Source organism: Netta rufina, assembly GCF_964035555.1.
Source record: "Netta rufina genome assembly, chromosome: 6".
In the NCBI taxonomy this organism is placed as follows: Eukaryota; Metazoa; Chordata; class Aves; order Anseriformes; family Anatidae; genus Netta; species Netta rufina.
Window position 1 is genome coordinate 18,150,321 of NC_140129.1, and position 23,856 is coordinate 18,174,176.

Below are 23,856 nucleotides of genomic sequence, written 5' to 3' on the forward strand. Positions count from 1 at the left end.
TTGCAAAATTAAAAAGTTTTGTGAAAGCTACTATTCATTTGGGAGGAAATGACTGTGTTGAGACGAAGTGTTCCTTTAAAAAAAAAAAAAAAAAAAAAAAAAAAAAGCTTTGCACACCCCCTTGAAAGAAAACGCGTTGCAGGTACTGGCTGAGCCTGAGCACAGGTCCCGCTGCTCCTCAGTGCCCTCACCGATGCCTCTACCCTTCCCCTGGAGGCTGCGGGATCTGCAGGGCTGCAATTAGCTGGATTTGAGTGAACTTCTCGTGCTGCCCGTGCTGGAGTTGCACTCTGTGCCTGCGTGGCGGGGCGATGCTGCCGGGCTGGGAGCCATCGCGGCTCGCGCGGGTGCTGGGGGAGGTGGCCGAGTGCTGTCTAACTGCTGGGGTTGGGGGTTTGGTTTGGGGTTAAAGTCGCAAACTGCGGCACAGAGGCACACCGGGCGCGATGCTCGTTTCGCTCAGATGGTTCCGCTCCTAGGATGCACGGAGCCGGGCAGCTGATGGCAGCCGGGCTGGTCGGAACTTCTCGCGCCCCAACAGCTCTGAGAGGGGCTGCACAGCGCCCTGCGGGACGTGCCCGCTGTCCTTCCGCCCTGCCCCAAAAAGTTGTGTTGTTTTTTTTTTTTTTCACAGGAAAGGGGTGTTTGTTGACAAGACCGCTCTTTCTTTTGTACCAGCTGCGCGCAGCTCCGAGGCGGTGCCTCAGGAGGGCTGCGGGGACGCGGGCAGACCGTCGCCCTCCGGCCGGCAGCTCCCCTCGCCTCGGGGGCACGGGGGCCGCTCCCCCGCCCCACAGCCGCCCGGAGGGGGGCCGCGGGCTCCGCTGCCGGCTCCTTCCCTTTGTGCCCCGGCGGCGGCCGCGTTGTCACGGCAACCGTCCCGCGGGCGGCGGCGGCGCAGGCCGGGCGGGCGGGCGGCAGGAGGCGGGCCGAGCGGCGGCGCAAGATGGCTCCCCGAGGCGGCGGGCCGCATTGAGCGCGGGCAGGCAGCGAGCAGCGACGCCGGGGCCGCGCCCGGCCCCGCCGCGGCCCCCTCGGCTCCGCGCGTCCCCCCCCGCCCCAGCCCCGGGGCGGCCCCGGCGGCGTCAGCCCCAACGGCCTCGCCTCGCCTCGCCTCGCCCCGCGGGCGCGTCCCGCCGCTGTGCCGTGAGCGCCGCCGCGCCAATGCCAGCCCCGCGCCGCCCGGCCAGCCCCCGCCGGTGCCATGGCTCTGACCTTGTTCGGTGAGTAGCGGCCGCGACGCCCTTTGTCTGCCGCGGGGCGCGGTCCGCGGGCGGCGGCCGGGGGGGGCCGGCGGGAGCTGCCCCGGGGCGGCCGGGCAGCGGCGGAGGGCTCGGGGCGGTCCCCGCCCGGCAGCGGCAGCGGCTCGCGGGGCTGGCGGGGGCTGGCGGGGCCCCTGCGCCCATCGCGGTGCCCCAGTGGAAGCGGTGCGGCTCCGTCCTGCTCCCCGTAGAAGTTGCCACCTGTTCTGCCGGGGCTGGGCTGGGCGCCGCTCCTCAGCCCGGGCAGCGCCGTGCCGCGGGGTCGGGGTCCCGCAGCCCCGGGTGCCGGGCGGGGGCGGAGAGCGCTCAGCCCACAGGTGTGGGTGTCCCGCAGCCTGCCCTGCCTATCGTGCCGTGTCACGACAGCGGGAGCGTGTTCGGGAAACCACGGCTCGTTACACGGGGCAAGCGTTGTAGTTTTGTTAACAAAAACCCCAATCCTGGACTGTTGGACATACACACTTCTGTTGTGCGTAGCTAACGTGTCACTGCGACCTTTGGCTGCAAAACCGAGGCTATTCTAACGTCAGCTTCTGAATAACGCGGCGTTTGTAAGTCAGGTGCCTGTTTTCTAAGCTTACCTGATTAGTTTTTAACTCATGCGCATTTTATCTACTTAATGACGTTTTTCTATTAATATAAATTTGCATTACAAAGGAAATTGAATCAGATGCTTGTGTGCTATTGCATCTGCTGTTAGAGTAAATGACATTGATGCATGTAAAAGCTAATGAGCAAACAGAAGATGGAGTGGGGTGCCCTGCTGTGCCTGGTTTCTAAATAAAGTCTTGCCAAGGGTAAAAAACTCAGGACTTCATCCTTAAAAAAAAAAAAAAAAGTTACAGTAAAATGGTGTAGCAAATAAGATTACCGTGTGCTGATAAATTAATATGAAACCCTTCATAAATGTAAGAGCTTTGGAGTACACCTTAACACCATCAGTGCAAGAGCCTGAGCAGGATTTGCATGAAGGCAGAAAGCACGCAGGGTGTTTGCAGATGAAGTTGTGATTAACTTACCATTTAGTTATCGTGGCTTCCTGTGTTGCTCTGTGTCCACTGAGCTGATTTAGCTTGCCACACTTGGTCTCTTAGCGCACAACTAAGACAGACCAAACATGCTTTAGACTTAAAGAACAGCCTTCAGCTTTTATCCTAAATTTTGGCTGGCTGCGGGTGGGCATGTTTCCAGTCACCAAGCCGCAGCTGACCTGTAGTAACTCATTGCACATGTAAGCCATGGAAGAATATTTTCGATTAGTGTTAACATGAGCCTCTTTCCTCCAAACCAACATCAGCAAATGTGGGAAAAGGTGGGGGGGAAAAAAAGTACCTGAATGAATGTATCTGTTTGAGGGATTAAACGGCTGTAATTGTACTCTTTTAAGGTCACACCTCTCTGATACCAGTAGAACTGTCCTGAGCAGACACCTCCCTCAGGACCTGTTCGCTTTGGTTCTATGCATTCACACAAATTCTAGGCTCGATATAGCACCTTTTTTTTCTCTAACCCATAATGGTGTATTTGAAACTTCAGATGTTCTATGTCTGCTTGTAATAGGATGTGCTATAAAGCGTATAAAACTTGAGATAAATGACTTTGTCAGCTTGGGGAGGAAAATCCACCAACTTTGCAGGGATCCTCTCAATTAATGTGTGAGCACAGCAAGAGGAAGAGGAGAGGGATGGGAAATGTCTTAACGTGCTTTCATCCATGCTCCCGATGCCTTATGGCTGTTTCAGTGCATAATCAAAGCCTGTGCCGAGAGGGGACAGAGTGAGAGCAGGGTGATGTTGTCGGGGCTCCAGATTAAGACAGAAGCCTGGTTATCCAGCAGCTGGGAGGCCAGGTATGCCACATTGTTTCTCCTCAGCAGAGAGGATGGGAGCTCTCTGTTTGCAGGAGATCGCCCTTTACCACTGGCTACTGGCCATGGTTCGCACCTTCAAGGTGTCACCGTGTGGCTTTCGGAAAGCTGGTTGGTGAGAGAGGAGCTCATGGTGTGTCAGCAGTGCTTTTCCTCCCCAGGAAGAGGCTGTTTCCCTTGTCCTGACTACTTCTTCCTTTGCAGTCACAGCTAATTGTCACATTTTCTTCCTATGTTGCATAATAATCTGGACAACTCGTCACTTTCTCAGCCTTAGTTACTTTAAAGTTCTCTGCATCCTGTCCTGTCTACCTGGTCATGACCTTCCAGGGTGTCCTGTGCTCGCTGCTGCTTGTGTGGGTGTTGATGGGGTGCTGCCCACGGTCCCTTGACACGGGGTACAGCAGCCTCAGCCCTCAGCACCTTGTAAGGGAGAGGAGAAAGAGCAGCCCCTGCTGGAAGCAGTCGGAGAGGGGAAGGCATGGAAGCTCCTGGTGGAGCAGGTGTGCAGGTGTAGCGCTGTTTTTCGTCCTGCAGCAGGTTCACCACACGCTCAGGTTGTGGTCACTGAACGTGTAGCCCCTTTTCTCTCCTGTAGCCACTTCTTCCTGCCTGCTGCAGCAGGTGGAACAGAGTTCAAGCTGTGTCCATCCCTGTCCCCTTGCAGCCTACCATCAGTGGCTTTGTGTCCTGTCTGCTGTCATTGCACTGGGATAACTCGAGTGCGGGAAAGATGACAATGTCAAGGAAAAAGGGGGAAGTTGTCCCATTGCTACAGCTGTTTGCTAAGGGTGGTTTTGTTTCTGGCTGTCCTGAGAAGTGTTTAAAGCAAGTCAACATCGAACTTTGAAAGGAAAATGTTTTTTCATTGTGTTTCAGTGCTTATCAGTTCACTTTCTGTTCGTTTGTTTGCTCATCAACTGTCTTGTGTGAACAAAGGAAGACATTTCAAGATGGCCAGGAGAGCTCTTCGTGACCATATGTATCATTAGTTATTCATGCTACTGCCTCCTTGCTCAGAGCACACCCGTGGCTGAAAACTCCCCTCCTGCATACTGGTGGGAAGAAACGAGAAGTGAAATGATTCCCATTGAATATGCGGAAAGCCTGATCCCTGATGAGTGGCTGCAGGTGAATGGGATTAGAGACAGAGCTGTAGTCAGAGTGACAGATACGGTTAGTTAAGGAGATGGTGAATAAGGACAGTTTAAAGAGAAGTTTATAGGCAAAAAAGCAGAAGAAAAGAAAAAAAGCAATGCGGTCAGGAAGGGTAGGGACAATGCAGCTGATTATGCCTTCATTTCGGGTGTGCATAGGTTGTTGAAAAGGCACCCAAGTATTAATTTGCCTGCTTAACAGAATTCTTTTCCACAACTATGAGCTCTGGTGTATTGCTGCACAGAAGTAATTTTCTATTAATCTGTCTATTGCCGTGGGTATGAGGCAATCCTCTGAAATAGGCTCTGCCATACTTGAAATGCTAATTAACAACTGGCTGTGTTCAGCTCTGTGCATTGTGGTTACTGTTCTCCACCGAACTGCACTGTCTCACTGCCGCTTCGAAAAGCAGGCTGTGCTCAGGCTGCCACAAGCACATAGATGTATTTCCTGATGGGACAGCCTTGAAGTAAAGGTGTCATATAGAAGTGAAATCAGCCCTTGTTCTCTACATGCTTGTTTTGCCTGTGTGGGGAAGACCTGTAAATTTTTCTGTGCTTGGTTGGCTTAGTCAAAGGAACGTGGCCAAAGTTCCTCTAAAAGCAGCTCACCAACGTGTCATCCAATGTGTGGAGTCGCTGAAGTAGGAAATACGCAGGACTGGATCTGCTTACTTCTTGCTGTCTGTACAGAACAGGAGGTAAACAGATGGCATGCAATTCAAGTTGTTCACCTCTGTGTTCTTAGATGTAGCTCTGAACTTCTCTTAAAACTTGTGGCTAGCTGTGATGGCAAAAGTTTACCAACAGAGCAACTTAACCAAAGGGACAGTTTGTCCCAGAAGAGTGGGTTTTGAACCTGTTCCTTCATGGGAATAGGAGAGGTAAGTTTTTCACAGCATTGGTGCATTTATGACGGGGCTTTTGGCACTATAAGAAATGTAAGTGTGGTGTGCTATAGGAATGGTAGACACAGACTAATTTTAAGGGAGATTTTGGCAAGTTAGCATTAAGTTGTGATAGGAACTTGAAATTCTTTAATTAGACAAAACAATAGGCAAGGGCAGTGGTTTTTGTCTTTTTTTTTTTTTTTTTTAAGCAAGATTTAAAGATTTAAAAGTGAAGGTGGTTTAAGCGCGGATGGAAACCATGTTAGAGGTGAACTTGATCTTCCAACTCCCATTCATGTATCTGGGATGGAAAGTTGCCAAGTGCTGAGAATCATAAGATTATTTTCTCCTAGTTGCTGTCCTAACCTTACCTAATTTGCAGAACCTAATGAAGCAAATAAGGAGAGCAACCTTGAAAAGCTTTTGCTGGCAATGCAGTCTCAAGAAAAAATCGAAAGGGAAACCTGCTTAGGAACTAGGAAAAGAAGATGGATCTATTAACTGGCAAATTGGTATCAATTGATCAAAATATCACAGAAGTGACACTAACACTTATAAATGAGGTTGAAAAATGTCAGTCATGGCTTCTCAGCTCAGTGCTTGAGGCAATGGCTAGAATAAAATTGTATTTTCCATGAATTGTGAATATTGTACAATAATCTTGAGAAAGCAGAGGTGTGGGGATTATTTCTGAAGCTGGAAAGCTTGTGGGCACGAGTAATTAATATGGGGTTTGGGAATTTCCTCCAAAGAGAGAGATTTCTAGTAACCAGTAGAAGATATTATTGGTTTGCCTTGGGCTCTCCAGGAATCTATCTGTTCTTACGGGAATATGTCAAAACACCTGCCCAGGAACTGTAGGCTAGAATTAAGTCAAGAATTGTGTGTAATAAACAATTTCCCTTCTCTTAACTAAAGGGAAGTAAACAAGGAAGAGAGGAAAATGTACACGGGTAACTAAAACGGAGCACGGAAAGATTTAAAATCCTGCCAGCATCAGCAAGAGCCCTCTGAACTTGTCCCCTCCTAACGATTGTCTGCAGCCAGCCTTTCCTCTGATAGAAACCCTCTCATGATGCAGCCAGCTCAGGCAGAGCACAGGACAAATTCACCCCTTCCTCCTTGCCGTCAGATGATGACCTGCTCGGACCTGGAGACATCTGCGTAGCACAGGATCTCACCAAGCAGGGTCAGAGTAAAATGTCCTTGGGATCGGAGGATCAAGGAGGAGCTCCCAGGCTTCACTGATGTGGAGTCCAGCTCAGCTGAGGACTGATGTACCTGTAGGTTTTCTTCTGTTTGTTTTGGACTCCCTTTATCTTTCTGCCTTGTTGGGTGTGGGGACTTTATTTTCTCACTGCTTCTCTCCAGGAGATCTTAGCTGCTTCTTTGAGATGTATTAAAAGATTTCCATATAATGGAAAGCATGTCTCAGTGTCAAGAATGTGTTTACATAATAATGGCAGTACCCTAGTTAAATACTGTGTTAATCAGCAAACTCAAGGCATAAATGCAGTACAAACCTTTTGGCAGATCCTATTATTTGTGCAAAATACAAGCACATTAACCGGAATCCTTCCAGAGTACAGGCACAGGTAATTAAAAAAAAGCGCCATTCCTTGTCAGATGATTTTCTTTCTTGTGAATTTGGGGCGTAGCGTGTGCATCTCGAGCTGTTTAGCTGCTCCACCTTGTGGGCAGATCGCGCAGCTCTGCAGGAGCGTGTTTGTGGATGAAGCAGAACAAGACAAACCCAAGAACTGGCCAAAGGGCTGTTTTGTAGTTATTTAACAAATATAATCATAAACTGGCTTGATGTCACATGAAAAATCGAAGGTCTCCATGTGAGACTTTTGCAGATATTCAGAATCTGTCATTTCAGTCTGATAGATTCTGCATTGCACATCTTCGTAAATGATGGCAGAAAATTAGCCCTCTAGATTTTGCCTTTTAATTCTGTCATGAAACTAAGAAAAGCATAATATAAAATCACAAAAATGTTTGTTAAAGCATTTAACAGTCCTAGTGGGACCCTATAGTTGTCTGACATCTGGGATTGGAGCATTTGCTCTGGCCAGATGCAGGAAGGTGCTGGGAGGAGTTCCCGTCCTGTGCTGGTCCCAAGGATTTAAATGGAAGGTGGAGCCGTGGTCAGTGTCTCAGTGTGAGGAGAGCTGGGGACACCCAGCTGGCCAGCCTGCAGTGCTTACTGGATGTGTGACAGCCTCTGCGGCTGTGAAAGAGCTGACTGATGTTTGACATTTCCAGCACTCAAAATATTTGTCCATCCTATATCTGAATTTAAAAAAAAAAAAAAAAAAAGCAAAAGCAAAATCTCTGAAGTGACTGCAGCATTTCTGGAAAACGTGCTCACAAAATCCTACTTATTCCTATGGGAATCTGTTTTCCATGATTTATTTTGATTCCTTGGTCCCCCAATCTATTTTTGTGTCTTGGCTAGCAGCTCTGTGACAAGCATTGCAGGGAGGTCTGAGGCTGCTGTGACAGGCAGGGCTGGTCAGAGCTTTTGGTTGCAATTGTGTTTAATGCTGATAGGATGTGGTGCTGTGGTCTGTTTTTTTGTATGCCCCTGCATTCTCTTGGTCCGCTGGGAGAATGTGTTAGGAGAACTGCAGCCTCTGCTCATGCCCCCCTGGCTGGGCTGCAGGCGAGACCTTGCTGCTGATGGTGAGCAGGCACTTGGAGTCCCTGGCATCACTGTGGGGAGCCCACGGTCACGTTCATCTGTGGTGCACGTGGCAGGAGTGGGCTCTGCCCAAGGCATCGCATGATTGGGGCTGGCTGCAAAAGTAAAGGTAAAAGACTGCTTCCTAAATACAGGAGGTGGTTGGTTGCATACTGCTTAGTGTGTGCTGCAGTGGCCAGCAGAGTTACAATTGCAGCAATTTAAGTTGGATGGCAAATGCAATAAGGCATCATGTAGCAAAGTCTTAGAGAACTTCTGCAGCCGTGGAAAAAGTTACCAAGTTATTCTGAGAGCAGAGCGGTTGGGGGACTGTGAAAAATGGAGTAATGGTAGAGGTCTGAAAAGCAAACCCAGTTTTAGCGCAGTACCTGACAGCTCCTGGCTCTCACATTGGCAAGGTCCAACTCGGTCTCCTCAACACTGAGTTAGTATCTGATAAGTATACAGTCCAGAGCAGCCTATAAAAGTTGCTGATAATTATTTGGTAGGGGCAATCTTCCATACGTTTTCATCTGCACTTTATGGCTTCCATATGAATCTGGACGCAATACTTCAGTGCAATGTTGGATCATTTTTCATTGGGGGGAAAAAAACACAACAGGATGTAGCTCTTCCTTGCCTCTGCCTTATGAACTGAACATGCACACAATAAAAGAAGCATGATTTTGACACAGCAATTAATTTTGCCGATTTCCTTTTTGGGTTTTCCAAAGAGTATGTTCAGAAACATGACTTGAAGGTGTTGAAACAACCTTCAGCATTTTAACAGAAGCAGGGAAATATTTCAAAATAAAGCAGAGATTTTTCTTTCTGTTGAGAAAATACTTGGAAATTTTGTGCTAAGTATTACTTCAATGCCAAAATCTACATGGTAGAGGAATTACATCAGGTACTGGTTATCTGAGAAATAACATTTGTACCATAAGAACGGCTGCAAGTATGTAAGGAAGAATTACTGGCCTGAAAAACAGAGGAAGGAGAGGGAACTAATGAGGGCTTTTCCCGTTGTGTGATCCTGTGCTGGTGGCACCACCTATCTGCCCACTGCTGGTGGTGTCGGTGCCGGCTGTGGTCACAGCCCCGTCCCTCCCCGGTGGCAGAGCAGCAAGCTGTCCATAACCCGGTGCAGCATCTCTTGTTCCTTGGCTTTTGCTGAAACTGCCCTGTACAAGAGGACACCTCTTCCACAGGCCACCTCCAACCCAGCAGCAGCCCAGGATGGTCGCCTTGCCCTAACTCACTCCTCTTCAGCTTCAGACGTGGGTCCATGTTTGGGTATCCCTGGATTGTTTTGGGTGTCCCTGCCCCACTGTGGCATGGCAGGCACTGGGACAGGGGCAGTGGGCACAGCAATGCTGTGATGTGGTACGGGTGGCTCTGCCAGAGCAGGCTTTGGGGTGGTGGGTTGCAAGCTGCTTGAATGGAGAGCGCACACATGAGGAGCTGCTGAGCTTGATGGCATCTCTTCCACCTCCTGCAAAGGACCATGAGGAGCAGGAAGGGCTTTTCTCTGTTTGTTTGTTTATTTATTTATTTATTTTTAACTTTTTTTTTTTTGCTGGGTTAGCCCTGCTATTATTTGTCATTCTGAAACATAAAAATGTAAACATTTTTTTTTGGAAGGTTTCCTCCTTCTGCTGTGCAAAAGCAAGCATGGAAGATCCAGGCAGGACTTGCCGTGTCGCAGAGCTGTGTTGCATCTGCACTTGTCCCTGTACGGAAATCCTGTAGATCCCAATCTCTGACAATTGCACGAACACTCTGCCTCGCAGCTGTCCCCATCTAGTCACGTAGGTAGGCCAAAATCATTTTTTAAACTATAAACTGGAGTCTTGATCAGTCACATCCTACAGCTTTCCAAGTGTCTGGTTTTTGAGTTTTCCCAGGTTGCAAGTGGCCACAATAGAGCTCTCTCTATAAAGTCAAAGTAGAGCTAGATACACCAAAAGAGCTGTTACCCAGAGAGGCAGTGCTGCCTAGGGGATTGTTGGGTTGGCAAGATCGGAGAACAGAGATACCGATCTTTGATCTACAGGGTGACTTCGTCTCTGTGGGCCTCTGCTGCTGTTGCCAGCAGCTGTTCGTGTCTTTTGTAGGACACAGTCTGCTTTTTGCTTGTGGACACTGCCATGGGCTCTCATTTCCACTGAGGATGGGCCAATATCGCAGAAATGCATCTGGTAATTGCTGAAGACCTTCTGCTTAACGTGGTGCTGGGGTAAATGAGAGGTAATAAACCCAAGCTCCCATTATTTGGTGACCCATTTCTTGTTCTTGTAGTTTAGTGGAAAAAGGGAGAAAGAGGGTCAAAACAGAGTTAAGAAAGCCCTGGAAATTAAGTACTTGGAGAGGAAAAAAATACAGAGTTACCCAGGAAATGACTTGAGGGTCAGCTTCAAGCATTGATCATACAGAGCTTTCCCGACAGCTCTCCTGTTCCCAGCGGGCAGTGGCAGAGCTCTGTGCCGAGCTCCTCTGCCCACAGCCTGCTCCCTGCTCACAGAGCTCAGCCTTCATCCTTGGGAGCGCAGCCAGAGCCAAGGACAAATGGAGAGTCCACGCAGGCTCATGCTTCGCAGGCTTGCAGAGCAGCAGGTATATCTACGGAGGAGGGAAAGATTTATGAGAAATAAGTATTTAATGCTATAAACAGGGAGAGGCTGATGGGTAAATGTTTTTTGCCTTAGTTCTTTGACTATAGTTATATTGGTGAGACTTGGAATCGCCCAAAAGGAATGTGAGATTTTTATCTGTTCTACCTGGAACATCCTATTTGGCGTCACTGGAGGCCTCTTGAAGTTTTTATATGAGAACAGAGGTAAGGAGTGACACCTCCAGCTTTTGGACTGGGGAATAGCTTGCAGCAACCGGATAATGAAATTTGGAATAAAAACCTAATTCCAATGCAAGAAAAGGCATCCCACCACACTGCGTCCATTTCCCTTCCTCCAACCCTGCCAATAATGTGTTTTAGGAGTTTCCTTCATAATACTGTAAAACAATGCTGGTTCCAGGCAAGGGTACTTTACTTGGTAGTCTGTCCTCCTCCTTCCAGCCATGAGTGTTGATGTATTGCATCTGTTCTGGAAATAAGGACGTAAATGCAAGCCATATTTTTGCATGAGCAATGGCTCATATTATTGACGACTGTTTTAGAAAATGAAAAATCTGTTTGTAATAAGAATCATAATTGGTTTGTTATAACTCTGATGGTCTAAGAATGTAAATGGGTCAAGTTTGGGAAAGGAGAGGCAACAGCGTCTATTAGACCATGACAAAGAGAGAGAGAGAGAGAGAGAGATGCTTTGGAGCACTGAGTCCGTCTTGAGACTGCTTGTAATAGCAGTCAGAAATCAGATCTGCTCTTAATTTTCTCTGGGGTGATTCTGGTTTTGCCTGGGCTGCTAATGGGTGGTTTTGTTTTGTTTGTTTTTTCCCACAGGAGGCTAATGAATTCACAGCAGCTATCTTGGTCTGAAATGCAAGGGAGGACAAGTTCTCAGCAGATTTTTACCAATGCATGGGGAGACAGGGTCAGCATTGTGCTCTTTTGTTGTGGTTCAGCTTTTAGTAAAACCACAAGACTGTATTTAAAAATGCTTTTTAGAGCAGGAAAGTGAATGTATGTTCATTATCTCAGTGCTGGATGTGAAAAACATTCAAAGCATCCAAGCGAATAGTGATAAAACATGCCTCCCCATTCAGTAAATTAGGGCATTATGCAATGGATGGAGGGGTTGTATTTCAGAAGTGCCTGAAAGCTCTTCCTTTATTTAGGGTCTCCTCTGCTCAACCTTGACTGGACAGATTTCTTATTCAGGGGAAGGGATTAATTTACGGCTAGAAGACACTTTTATAACATATCATATTGTTCTTTTTCATTATTAGGGTGACCGGTCAGAATATTTGTGTAATCGAGCTCCGCTCAAAATTCCCTCTTGGAGGATATGTTAGAGAAATGGAGACAAAAAGGTATTTTTGTGAATGCCTCTAGGCTGCGATTATAGAAGTTGTCACTGGCTGGAAGTTAGGGTAAAACTGATGTGCCATTGCTGGTGCCATTAATGCTTGGAAGAGCTAAAACAAGTGATGGGAAATGAGCTTGGTCTCTGTGCAGGAACGTTTTTAAAATGGGACAAAGAAGGATTTGTGGAAACAAAGAATAGGAAAGGAAATGTAGAAGGGCAAATATTTTCTCCTACATTATGACTCGCTCTGGTGGGAATGAAAACTGAGTAAGAGTGATAGCTTTGACAGGTATTGGTGCTCACTTCCATGCAAACTTACCTGACCATGATCAAAACAGTGTCTCTAATAAAAGCCAGCCTGGATTTACAGTAGGGAAGCTTGACTACAGTGTTTGAGTTTGTGTTACCAGGCATTAATCTGAACTGCTCTGAGACTTTACTGTCCTAACACAGAAGTTATTTGAACAAAGCATCTGTCAAATCTAAAGAGGTGATTTATCCAATAAAGGCTATTTTGTCAATTTCAAACGTGCAAAATTTTTTTGCAGATGACCTTTCCTGTACCCCTCGGGAATGACAGGGAACTGCCCAACTCATTTTCCCAGTGCCTTGGGGCTGCAGACACTGCATTCAGCTTTACTGCAGTGGGTTAAATAAATAATTGACAAGTGTTTTTTTCTCTGAAATGGAGAAATTAAAGAGGCAAATTTGATTTTGATAACATTACCAATTGGGAGCTGTCTACCATGTAAACCAGGCATTTCAGGATACCTATGGGTCTGTAGAGCTATCATCAACCTTATGGTGATACACATCAGAGGGTCAGAGACAACTGGTGGTCAGGCTCCCCTGTCAGCACCCACAGCCACGTTAAGTAGTTATTCCCACTGTATGGCTTTTTTTTTTTTTAATTACTATTATTGAGAAGAGAAGATGGTGTTTCCAGAAATGCTGGAAATTCCCTTCAGCCTGTTGTCTGAAGGCAGAGAGACTGCTGTAAACTGAAAGCAGAATTAAATTCTGTGTTTGTTAAATGTCCACAAGGTGGCACTTGGCATCTTTTTACCTCTCTGAAATCTTTTTTTTTTTTTTTAATGCTCACAGCAACGCTAAGAAATAATTTTAGAGGTTATGGAACTTTTCTTAAACAGTCAGCTAACCGTGCTTTCATGGGAAGTGTATTTTTTCCCTTATCAAACTGCAGTCAAGAAAAGGAAAGCAGCAACTGCATACTTTGCTCGTTATTGCAGACATGAAAATTTCAGCTGTTAAAAACATCTAAGTAATTTTTTTTGTTATTTTTCTTTTTTTTTTTGATTGTCGTATTTCATTCTTCTAGTCAGATGTGACTGTTTGTCTGGCAAAAAGGAGGAAAAACAAGTTCTTGCTTCCCTGGCTTCAGTTCAGTGAAGATCTAGAAACAGATCAGCTGCAGCCTGTTCTAATCACACAGCAGATGAATTCATTTAACAGCAGCAGTGCCTGTGATAGGCAAAATATTACTCATTAAAGTTTTCCCATTATTCATAAAGAGGCAGTAATAGGAGACCTGATAATAAAATGCACTGAACTCTAGCTGTGTTCAGTGGATGCCTCGTTCAACCCCATTAGAAGCATTTCCACTGGATTTATCATCTTCAGAAAAGGCACCAGGATGGCAGTGTGATTCCCCACCCACTCACCCACCATCAAGAATGATGCCATTTTCAGAGCATGGCCTTCTTTTAGCCCCTTCATTTTCATTGAGAGTGCTTAATTAGTTATGCTTGTTTGGAGTGGTGTAAGCACAAACACGTGAGGACAGAAGGGCAGAGGAAAATAACTCTGTTTTGTTGCATTAAAACATTCCCAAGGCACAGCCTGTGCAACTTGTGCCATGCTGCAGCCAAAGGGAGGCTTTATTCTGAGTTCCCATTTTCACTTGTTTGTAACTTTCCCACAAATTGTTTTGTACTGTTACATTCCTCCCAGATGGGAATGCCTTTGGGAAATATGAAGAAAATGCGTTCAGCTGTTTCCGTTCTCTTGCTTATGTAACTCAAGCACAGCTTAGAAGTCTGGATCTGCCCACGTGTGTGGGGTTTGATGGGCTGGAGATCAAGGCAAAGGCTTTGAAGATGGAGGATTGTTGCTGGTGCCCCTGCCTGCTGCCCCATGGCCTGGGGCGCGTGCAGGCCTGGGACCGCTTCGCTGTGGCTGGGCCTTTGTCCCACGGGAGGAGAGCTGTGTGAGACGCAAGCAGCTCCTCCTCGGACCGGGTGTGCAGGCTGAAGCCCAGCTTCCCGCTGTGGGGTGTTGTGCTGCCTGGCCTCCAAAATGTGTTGGAAGGGAGAAAAACGACGGTGGTTTATGTGGGAGCTTTTGTGCTGCAGCTGCTTTCAGCACGTCACGGTGCCTTGCCTGAGGAAGAGCAAGACGCGTCTGCAAGTTTTCTAAGCTTTTCTTTTTTTCTTAATTCAAAAGAATTAGTCTGCCAAGAATAACATTAAAATAGCTTCAAAGAGTTGGTAACAGTCTAGAAGTGTCAGTCATCGCGGCTGAGTGTCAAACAGTGTATTGGATATTCTGGAGAGATGAGAAGATGCCAGGAATAGCCTCAGCCCTGCAGGGATCTTCCTGTCCCCTTGGCAGATCCTGTGATGCCCTGCTGCAGCAGTCATGAAACCCATTGTTTGCCAGATGGGTACGGGTTATCTGTACCCCAAGGTACTTGTTCTTGTCTCTGCTTTTAGGAACGAATAGAGCAGCATTTTTTTTAGATTAACATTTTTGTTGTTGTTTTATTGAGTCACTTTTAAGCCCCAAATAAAATGAAAGCATTTCTTGTAACATGGTAATACAGTAGTTTTGAAGAGAAAGGGAACATACCAAAAGTTGCTTGAGGTCTCTTAAAAAACAGGAGGAGCCGCATGCTAAAGAAGTCCCTGTCTGTAGGAAAAGACTTGGCATGAGGCACAAGGCCTGGCCACGAGGCGCAGCAACCACCCCCAAAGCCTTTGGCCACGGCTGGCTCCTAGCACCATTGCTCTGCCCCTGGTTACACTGATCGGCTGTGGGCAGCAGGGGGATAGTGGAGGGATGGCGTCCTTGGAGAAAAAGCTGTGGGACCCCAGGTCTCATCTGGCAGTGGCAAAAGACCCATGATGTGTTCCCTCCTTACCACAGCACGTGTGTGAGGACTTGTACAAAACGCTGTCTGTGCCAGAGACCTGCGTCTCCTATCTACCCTGAAACCGTGGTGTAGTAGTCCATCTGTTTTACTGCTGCTGCCTCGGGCGGTGGCTGCATTCATCCTTTAATTACCTTGATGCTATTTGAGTTTTATTTTAGTTGGAACGCATAAAAGCTCTAACTGCTGGGGCCTGTTTGGCTGCCGCTTGAAACGTTTCGTGATGGCTTGAGTTTAGTTTCTGAAATGTTGTTGGCACTTGCTCTCTGAAAACAGAGATGAAATGACATTTTGTGTTCAACTTTGATGTTTTTGTGGCTCGAGAATCTCACCAGCTATATAAATTATAGCTTTGTTTCTGTAAGTCAAGTCCTCTTATGTGAGCCCTTTGGGCATATAGAAGGTGCTAATAAGCAACATTTTGAGCCTGGGGAGGGATTTTCCAGAAGTTGTTTTTTGGGCACAAGAAGGAGTCTGTTGTATGGGTCAGCAAATGGCCATGGCTGCTTGTCATCCGTCTCTCCGGGAGTTCAAATTTGATGCATGCTGCTGCCAAATAAAGCAAGATACAGCATCTAAAAACACATGCTAATACTTATTAGGCCGTAGCATACAGAAGAAGGTTTTATACTTGCATCTTTTCCTATTTATCACTTACACCATTCTTTGGTCCTATAGCTGTTCAGAAAATGTGAAATTAGATTTACTTCTCCTGATCGTGCTGAGGTTTGGTCCCCATAGCTAAGGATCGCCCTCTTCCACAAGGTTTGCCATTTGAGGGAGGCCTCACCAGTGTCTGACAGGGATATTGCTGAATACAACCCGCGTTTGGGTCAAGAGCTGCTGTGCCAGCAGAGAGCTGGTTATTTCCTTCCAGACAGCATTAAACTAATTTCCAGCATGATGTTACGGATCACCATGCTGCAGGGAATGACATGCGGTAAAAGAAAAACAAAACCAAGTTCCCTATAGCAAACCTCACGGTAAGCCCTCAGCTGCTTCATGGGGTTACCATGCATGGTTACGCTGCTGCTGCTCTGCCCTAGAGCTGGCTGCTCTGCAGTGGGGAGGCAGCAAGAACCATTTCAAGCAGAGGTAAACACTTTTATTCTGTCTATAAAAGGAATACACAGAGACAAGCAGTCTAAACAGTTTGAGGCAATAGTAACAGTTTTCATTTCTACAGTTAAAACGTGCACTTGGAAAGTACTAAAGTTGTCCAGATTATATAAATGGATAAAATGGCAGTGGGTAGGAAAGAGCAAAATAATGAAGGGAAATGCTACGTAGTAGTGTTGCAATTAGTCATATCTGTGTTTATGGAAAAATCAAGAGAAGCTTTCAGGGCATTGGTGTCTGTATATGAACTTCTCCTAAGTTGCTGCATGTTCTTCTGTTGGCAGAAACACTTTTCTAGTGCAAGCACAGATTTCTGACAGTCATCTTGTGCTTTTCACTTCTGAATTGCAGGTGTGCCATGCATGAGTTTGGGTAGTTCCCTTTTTCTGTCATTAGTGGGTGTGCTTCAGGGAGGGTAAGCCGGGCCCACACAGCAATGCTTCTGTCCCACTGAGACATTTCTGCCTGTGAAGGGTCTGCTGCCTGGGCTGCTCTGGCTTCTTCTGCCTCCCTTCTCTTTGCCTGACTTTAGGCAAGTTTCAGGGAAGCCTTGAGTAGAGGTGAGACAAGATGCTGAGCAGGCAGAGTGGGCTGGCTAGGTGAGTCATAACAGGGCAGCAGAAATAGGCAGTGATCTCTGCTGTCCTTCTCCACTGGAGAGAGGGTGGGGGGCCAGCAACCCATGCACAGAAGCGGAGACAGCATGACACAGTTGCACAGGGGTGTAGGTCCTTGCCCAAACCAGAGGCACCGCAGTGAGCTTCTGCTGTCCGGACTCGCCAGCTGTTACAGGTCTGCGATGAGGTGCTCGCTTTGCAGAGTAGTGTGATTTTGCTGTTGACTCAAGAGTAAAAATCAATCTACAGGGTAAAGGACTGTGCATTTACTTTCACATGTCCTGCAGCATTATTTCCCTGTACCCTTTTACCTTGCCTATTGCTTTAGGATTTAAACTGCTTTATCAATTTAACATATTCTTACTCTTTTCTGTACATATACATATACATTTATTCTCTGATGGTCCTCTGAGGAACTTAAAAGTACAGGTTTGGAGCAGGCAGCTGTTTCTTTTCTGATCTATTCTAGGCTGGAAAATTATTAAAGATCAGTATGGATTCAGGGTAGAGAACTTGAAGAAGTCCTATTATATAAAACTAAAATCTTGCACCCTTCTAAAAGAAGCAAAGTTCTGAAGAATCCAAGAGCTGTCATTGCTTGGGATGGCAGGAAATTATCAAACATTTTCATTTTTAAAGCTTGGGAAGACTGTTCAGCTCCGGCACCTGCCACCTTAAGTTTGAAACTGCCATTTCTGTACACAGACAATGTGCCTGATCTGAAAATGTCCTCGCTGGTGAGAGTGGCCCTCGTGCTGGCAGAATTCTCACCAATACCGGTAGGATCACATCTGGGCAGAGCTGGTAGCATCGGTTTATGCATTTATGTCTTCTGCAGTGCTCCAGACTGCTGGAGAAGAGCAGCTTTAAGTTGAATTGCATCTCATTTAAGGCAGAAAGCATGGTTAAGATAAAATGCTATGCACATCTCAAAGAAAATTATTCAATTTTATCATGGAAATATTAGCAGAGCTGAGATACTGTGCTGATGGGAGCTGTATAAAAATTTGAGAAATGTCAGTGTGGGGTTTATTGTGTTAATTAGGAGGTGGTGCAGCATTAGTGAGAAAACGTATTTTGGGTTCAGTGTCTTTTTTGTTTTTTTTAATCATGCCTTAAAGTGCTTTTCGGGTACTTCGGATGCCTAATTGGAGATGCTGTACACCGAAGCCTGTACTGTCTGAAAATCATAATAATGCATTTCCAAATGCTGATGACTTGGCAGACGGGACCATATCAATTAGTCTTTAAAAACAGGTAGTTAACAGACCAATCCAGTGCATATACTCGTTTTATTTTATCGTCATGTAGCAGAGCGATTCGGGTACTAGAAACATCCTTGCTCAGAAAGGAGCGCTGCAAACCCTTCCTTTGCCGTTGTTGCTGCACCCTGTACTTGCTGCTACAGTGTTTGTATCAGATAACATTTTTTTAAAATCACAATAGAAATGACCTTTTGTATTTTCATTAGTTCATGTGGATGGCCTGGGGGTATTCTAACACTGGTAAAGCAGTAAAGCTTACAGACAGATTTTCTAACAAAATACTGGTGCACAGCTGCATAACATAAATCATTCCTTCCCGTTTCTGAATGTTACATGTTAGTTATGTGGAAGTTACTGCTGTTCTTGTCTGACTTTAACAAGGTTTGGGTTTTGTTTTCTGATTTTTGTTTTTGTTTGGCACAAATATTGTTGCTTCTCAGTTTTATAATCATGCTGCCTTTAGCCGTAACAGTTATATGGCTTGAGTGCAAGCAAATACAGGTTAGACTGCCAATATATTTGTATTTTCATAGCAGTCAGCTCATACTTTGCAAATATCGTGCATGTTGTCCTTCACTTAAGTTATTTATTTGTAAATCCAATCAGTGCCTACGTTGCCAAAAATAAGCCATAGCAAAAGGGAATTCAGCTGGTGGGGTAAGAATCCTCTTCTGGGACTAAACCCATTACTTTTACTTTCAAGTTTTGCCATTTTTCCATGTGACACTACAGTGCAAAGGGATTACATTGTAATGCTTCTGAAATGAATCCACTTGCTCTGCTTTAATTAAAAATATCCAAGTAGGAGTGAGTAACCACTGCTGCATCTGTTGCTGCTGATTTTCTGCCACTGACCTAGCATAGTGTGGGCAGCTGAAGATCTCTGTGTGTGGCAGGTCCCCAGGACACGGCGGCACATCTGCAGGGCCTTCCAAAGGTCAAAAAATAATGTTCTGGGCAATGGCAGTTTGACCAAGTGCTGCCTTAATGCTAAAGTAATAGTGAATTGTATTTATAAACCCTGCTAACACCGAGACAGTCCGCAAGGACTGCACCTTCTCCATTCACCACTGAAATAACAGGGTAAAAAGTCAAGCAAAATGCTAGCTCAGACAGGTTAGCAAGCATGCTGGGGTGGGCCTGGGGAGGGTCTGTGCCAATTAAACTGGAAACTATCTCCTTCCTCTGAGCTCTGATTTAGAGAGATTTGGACATGACTGTAGGTGGGAGAGATGGGCTAAGGCAAGAACTTGAGGGCAGATTGCTTTACCCCGAGGGGTGGCAGAGTAAAAGCCTTTCCCAGCTTCAGGCTTGGTTTTGGAGGCATTAGGGATGCTGGAATGGAGATGTCACAGAGGCTGAAATTAAAGAACAGGTCCCCAGATTGCTAGATATTTATATAACCTCACAGCAAAAAGTACAAATCGGTGTTGTTTGGAGGCAGCAGGCGGTTGCAGGGAGAGCTCAGAACTGAAGACCTCGGTGAGAAGAGATTTCCTATAGCCAGGCTGGTGCCTGGCTGCCAGGCCGCTGCAGCTCTGGGCTTTTTCTTACAGGGAGAGCTGAGTAACTCTGTCTGCTTCAGGGCAGGTAACAGATAAGCTCAGCACCCTGCAGAAAGCTTCAGTACCTTGCAGAATCAGACCTGAAGCTGGTCGAAGTCAAATAGTGGATCAGAGATTGAGTTTGTGACAGAGCCCTGAGCAAATATGTCAGATCACTTGTCAGCAATTCATAAGGGAGACAGAAAACACTGTTGGCTCTTTATTATTTATTTTTTGAGTAGTAAAACTATGGATTAGAAATATACTGTTACTTTTAATACCCACTGACCACTTCCAGGCAGAGTGTATATTCAGTGTGAAAAGCTCTCTCCTTTTTTGCAAAACATTGCATAGTATTTCCATGCTTGGGTTTTGTTTTTAGGGGTTGTTAATTGCTATCCAGAATAGGAAAAAGCTAATGGCGGGAGTTGGATGAAGACTGATTTATTAGAGTGTAAACTGAGATTTAAAAATCTTTCTAGTGTAACTTAAAAAGAATCTGAAAATATGTACGTAATAAAATAATACGCATTACCTGCCTCCTCCAATCATTTGGCTTCTCATCTGCATGCTTGTCATTTTGCAAATGGTTTTCTAAGAAAATATGTTTTCATGTATTCTGTTTAAGTAAGGAAGGGGAACTTTTAATAGGTTGCTCTGTACTTCATTAGTAAAAATGGTTATACAATTTAGGGGCAATATTTATCATAATAAATCTGCAAGGGCTTCTGGAGGGTTGTGTCTATGTTAAAATGTTTCTAACGCAACACTGAAAATTGACATTGTCCTTTCAGATACTGATGAATACAGACCACCAGTTTGGAAATCTTACTGTAAGTATCTCAAGCGAATTTTTGTTTGTTTGTTTTTTTCTTCTCTAAGTCAGAGCTAAAAAAAGTTTCAGTGGGATGCTTTAAAAAAAAAAAAAAGAAAAAAAAAAAGACATTTTTATTTTCTTTAAAATGTGGTTTTACAAGCATCAAAAGTGAAAGCATTCATTGCTATTAGAGAGAGATGCAGCTGTTTATCCTCAAGGCTAACAAATGCAGGTTATTCAATGGGGGCAGGTTCCCTGCACCTCACTGACACAACGGATCATGCTCCTGTTTGGGGCTGGCCAGTGTTGGTGGGGCTGCCTAGGCTGGGGCTTGAACAACCTCTGTTCCTGCCTTAAGGTTACACTGGTAAACTTTTAGGGCTCCTCTACGTTAGTAACTTGCATCGCTAGAGTTGAGACTGGAACTGGTTAGGAGAACTCAGAAATGATTTTTCCTCAGAACTTGCTGATGCAGTAAAATGAGAGCATTTGCATGGCCCAGAGTGACCGTGAAACCAAAATTAGGTTTTCTGAAGGCCTGACGAGAAGGACCTGGTTTCCTACCAACTGTCATGTAACAGAGATAGCTGGGGCCTGAATCCATGAAATCTAGTGGCAAGGCCTGTCTGTGCCTTTTGAATCACCATGTGTAGCGCCAGCAGCTTGTCATGTGCCACATCAGCCGCTTAGCAGTAAAGAATTTGACTTGAGCAAGTTCTTTTCTTGCAGTGGATGGCTAAAAGATAAAATTGAGACACTTTGCTCCCTGGCATTAAACGTCATCACTCATGACTGCAACATGTTTTTCTGCTTGTTACCGAGTTCTGTGTGTTTCGCTTTTGGATATGAGTCACAGTTCTGTACCTTGCCTGAGCTCAGGGAATGCTGCCTGCTTGGGCAGTTCGTTCCGTGCCATGATCAGGAGTAGGAGAGCCCAGATTTGTTAATACCAGAACTTCACTGGTAGCTTGCAAAGAGCTGAAGGCTTGGGTGCATGCAACATGTGTGTACCAACTCTCCTGCACAGTCATGGTTCACCACGGTGAGCCTTTCCTCAGCTCAGAATGAAGCGTGTGGTCATGGGGTTTGCTCGTATTTCTGTCTCCTGACTGCTCAAGAGGAATGGCTTGTTTGACTTCCCTGGTAATAAGTGCAGCAAAGGAACTGGTGTTGAACAGACTGAAGTGCACACACCAATTAGAGGAGGAGGAATAGGCATCCTGTTTTGTCACTTAACGGGTCTACCTGCTGTGCTTCTGACTGGAAGAGGACAAAAGGTACTGTCTTCTGAAAAGAAGAATTTCCTTCCAGAAAAATCTTTTCAACCTTGCTTGAAGTAAGGTGGGAAACAATTCTCAATTTCTAGCCAATTTCTACAGAGCATGCTGATTGAGTTTCACAGAAGAGCACTGGAGAATCACAGAGAGATCCATGTACGCTTTGTGAATTTCTTTTTTCATTTGAACTTGACTCTCCAGTTCTCAGAATTGGACATGGACAAGGGCCAGCGCCATCAAATAGGGCTTTTACAATGGAAGCTAAAGGATCTGTGCGCTAGGCAAATAAATGGTCATGCTATGCTTGAAATGAAGATTGCTATTTTATATGTGTATGCTGTTTTTCATCACTTGCAAAAATCATTTTTGTAATACCAATAGAGAATGGTCAGGATTGATTTTAGTAACATCAGGAAAAAACATTGGCTTTTTTATTTGGAACAAAGGGAGTAAATTTTTCCAGTCGATCTTGTGATTGCCATATCATTGGGCATTTTGCCATTTTTTCCATTCTCATGTAATTTAGCACATAAATAATGTATTTCTCCATGGAGAAGACTCATCGTCAAATGAGAAGTGTAACGAAGCCAAATCTTACTGGGTAAGTTAATGTGTGGTTTTATTACCTGAAGAAGGTGACAGCACACATTGTTAGACCTTGGTGTTAGTACTAATGTTTGAAAGACAATTGAATTTTAAAAGATTACAGTTCCAAATGTCTGTTTTATTTGTTCTAGAGTATTATTCAATTACTAATTTGGTGTTGATAACCTTGTTTTATAGGTGACTTGTCAAACTCTTGTTTGCTCTTTTTGTTTTGGGAGTCAGAAGTCACTCCATCTGCTTACTAAACAAGAAAGTCCCTACATTAATACCATTAAATTTACAGCTAGCTCCTATGAATTATACTGGTTTAATAAGGCTTATATTAAAGGAAAAAAGAAAGTTTGGAAGATAGCGATAAGTTTAGGTCATAATCTGGACCTTAACTGCTACTGGACTCCTGATGTTGTTAGATCTGTAAATGCAAAGGTCTTTTTGTTGTTGTTGTTGTTTTTCAGCAAGGTCATCACTGAGTAGTGAGAAAAGCAGAGGGTTTGTGCAAAATTCTGAATGACTCCTGTAAGCTCTCATATTTTGGGTCACCAAAAGTGTGCCCAGCATAGTAAGATGGGACTCCATCCGCTTACTGAAAAAAATCTGCTATCTGCCTGATTTGACATATAGTAAATTTTAATTTGCATTTATCCTAATTCCTTTTCTGATCTGCTTGATGGAAGGTTGGACAGAGACTCCCTAGTGCTTGAGCAGTTAATCGTAAAAATAATCAATAATCCTGATTTGGCTGGGAACATTCTCTTTTCTGACATCTTGTAAGTAATTTTTGAGACCTTGATATATGTACATTCGCATTTAAATCTTGCAGCAAGTCTTCCTTTTCTTAACCAGAAAAATGTAATGTTAAAATGCCTAATTGATGTAGTGATTCTGTATTAATCAAAATTTAACTTTTTTCTTTTCTTAGTGTATCAGCTGCAACAGGAAGCTCCCCATCCTAGAAGGATTACCTGCACTTGCGAGGTAGGTATTATAAAACATTTTGTTTTATAGAGCCCAGTAATTCCAAATCTCTTCTCAGTGTTGTGCAACCCAAACAGTGCTTCCATGGCACTGTATGGCGCTGTGATTGGAGTAAGTAGCCTTGGGGTCAGTGGTGCATGGAAAGCCACTTGATCTAAAAATAGAATTAAAATACATTTTGAGTTTGCTGTATATACCTGAGAATCATTTGCCAGTTTTTAACTTATTCCTACATAAATGGAAACATGCCTTTCCTCTTCCTTTTGGGGACAGAAATTCCCAGAAGAAAGAACAGAGCTGTAGAGGGGGAACACACACCTGTTGTTACACACATTGCTGCTAGATGCCTGCAGTAAATCAGCAGACAGAAGACTGAAACCTCCTCTCACTCTTATTTGAGTCTTAGTACTAAGAACTCATTAATTCTAGTAGCTAAACTATGCCCAGCCACAGCTTTTAAGGATCCACACAGAAACAATGGAACCCTGTTGAGATGCAGCGATACAAATCACTGTGATTTGTAAAAATGAGATGCTCACAGGGCCAGGTGCTGAGGCAGACCCTGAATGGCCAGCGTGCCATGCACGGTGTTGCAGCAGACCCACACCTTTTTGGG

The 23,856-nt window shown here is 45.1% G+C and overlaps 1 protein-coding gene across 1 annotated transcript in view; it reads left to right on the plus strand.

Moving 5' to 3' along the window:
- The first annotated feature begins 1,027 nt into the window (after window positions 1–1,027).
- CHN1 (chimerin 1) overlaps window positions 1,028–23,856 on the plus strand; it is a 95,868-nt gene continuing 73,039 nt past the window's right edge. The window contains exons 1-3 of the mRNA XM_084288952.1: window positions 1,028–1,223; window positions 20,360–20,398; window positions 23,185–23,240. Coding sequence (XP_084145078.1) covers window positions 1,205–1,223; window positions 20,360–20,398; window positions 23,185–23,240 — 114 coding nt within the window. The 5' untranslated portion in view covers window positions 1,028–1,204. The remainder of the gene's footprint in view (window positions 1,224–20,359; window positions 20,399–23,184; window positions 23,241–23,856) is intronic.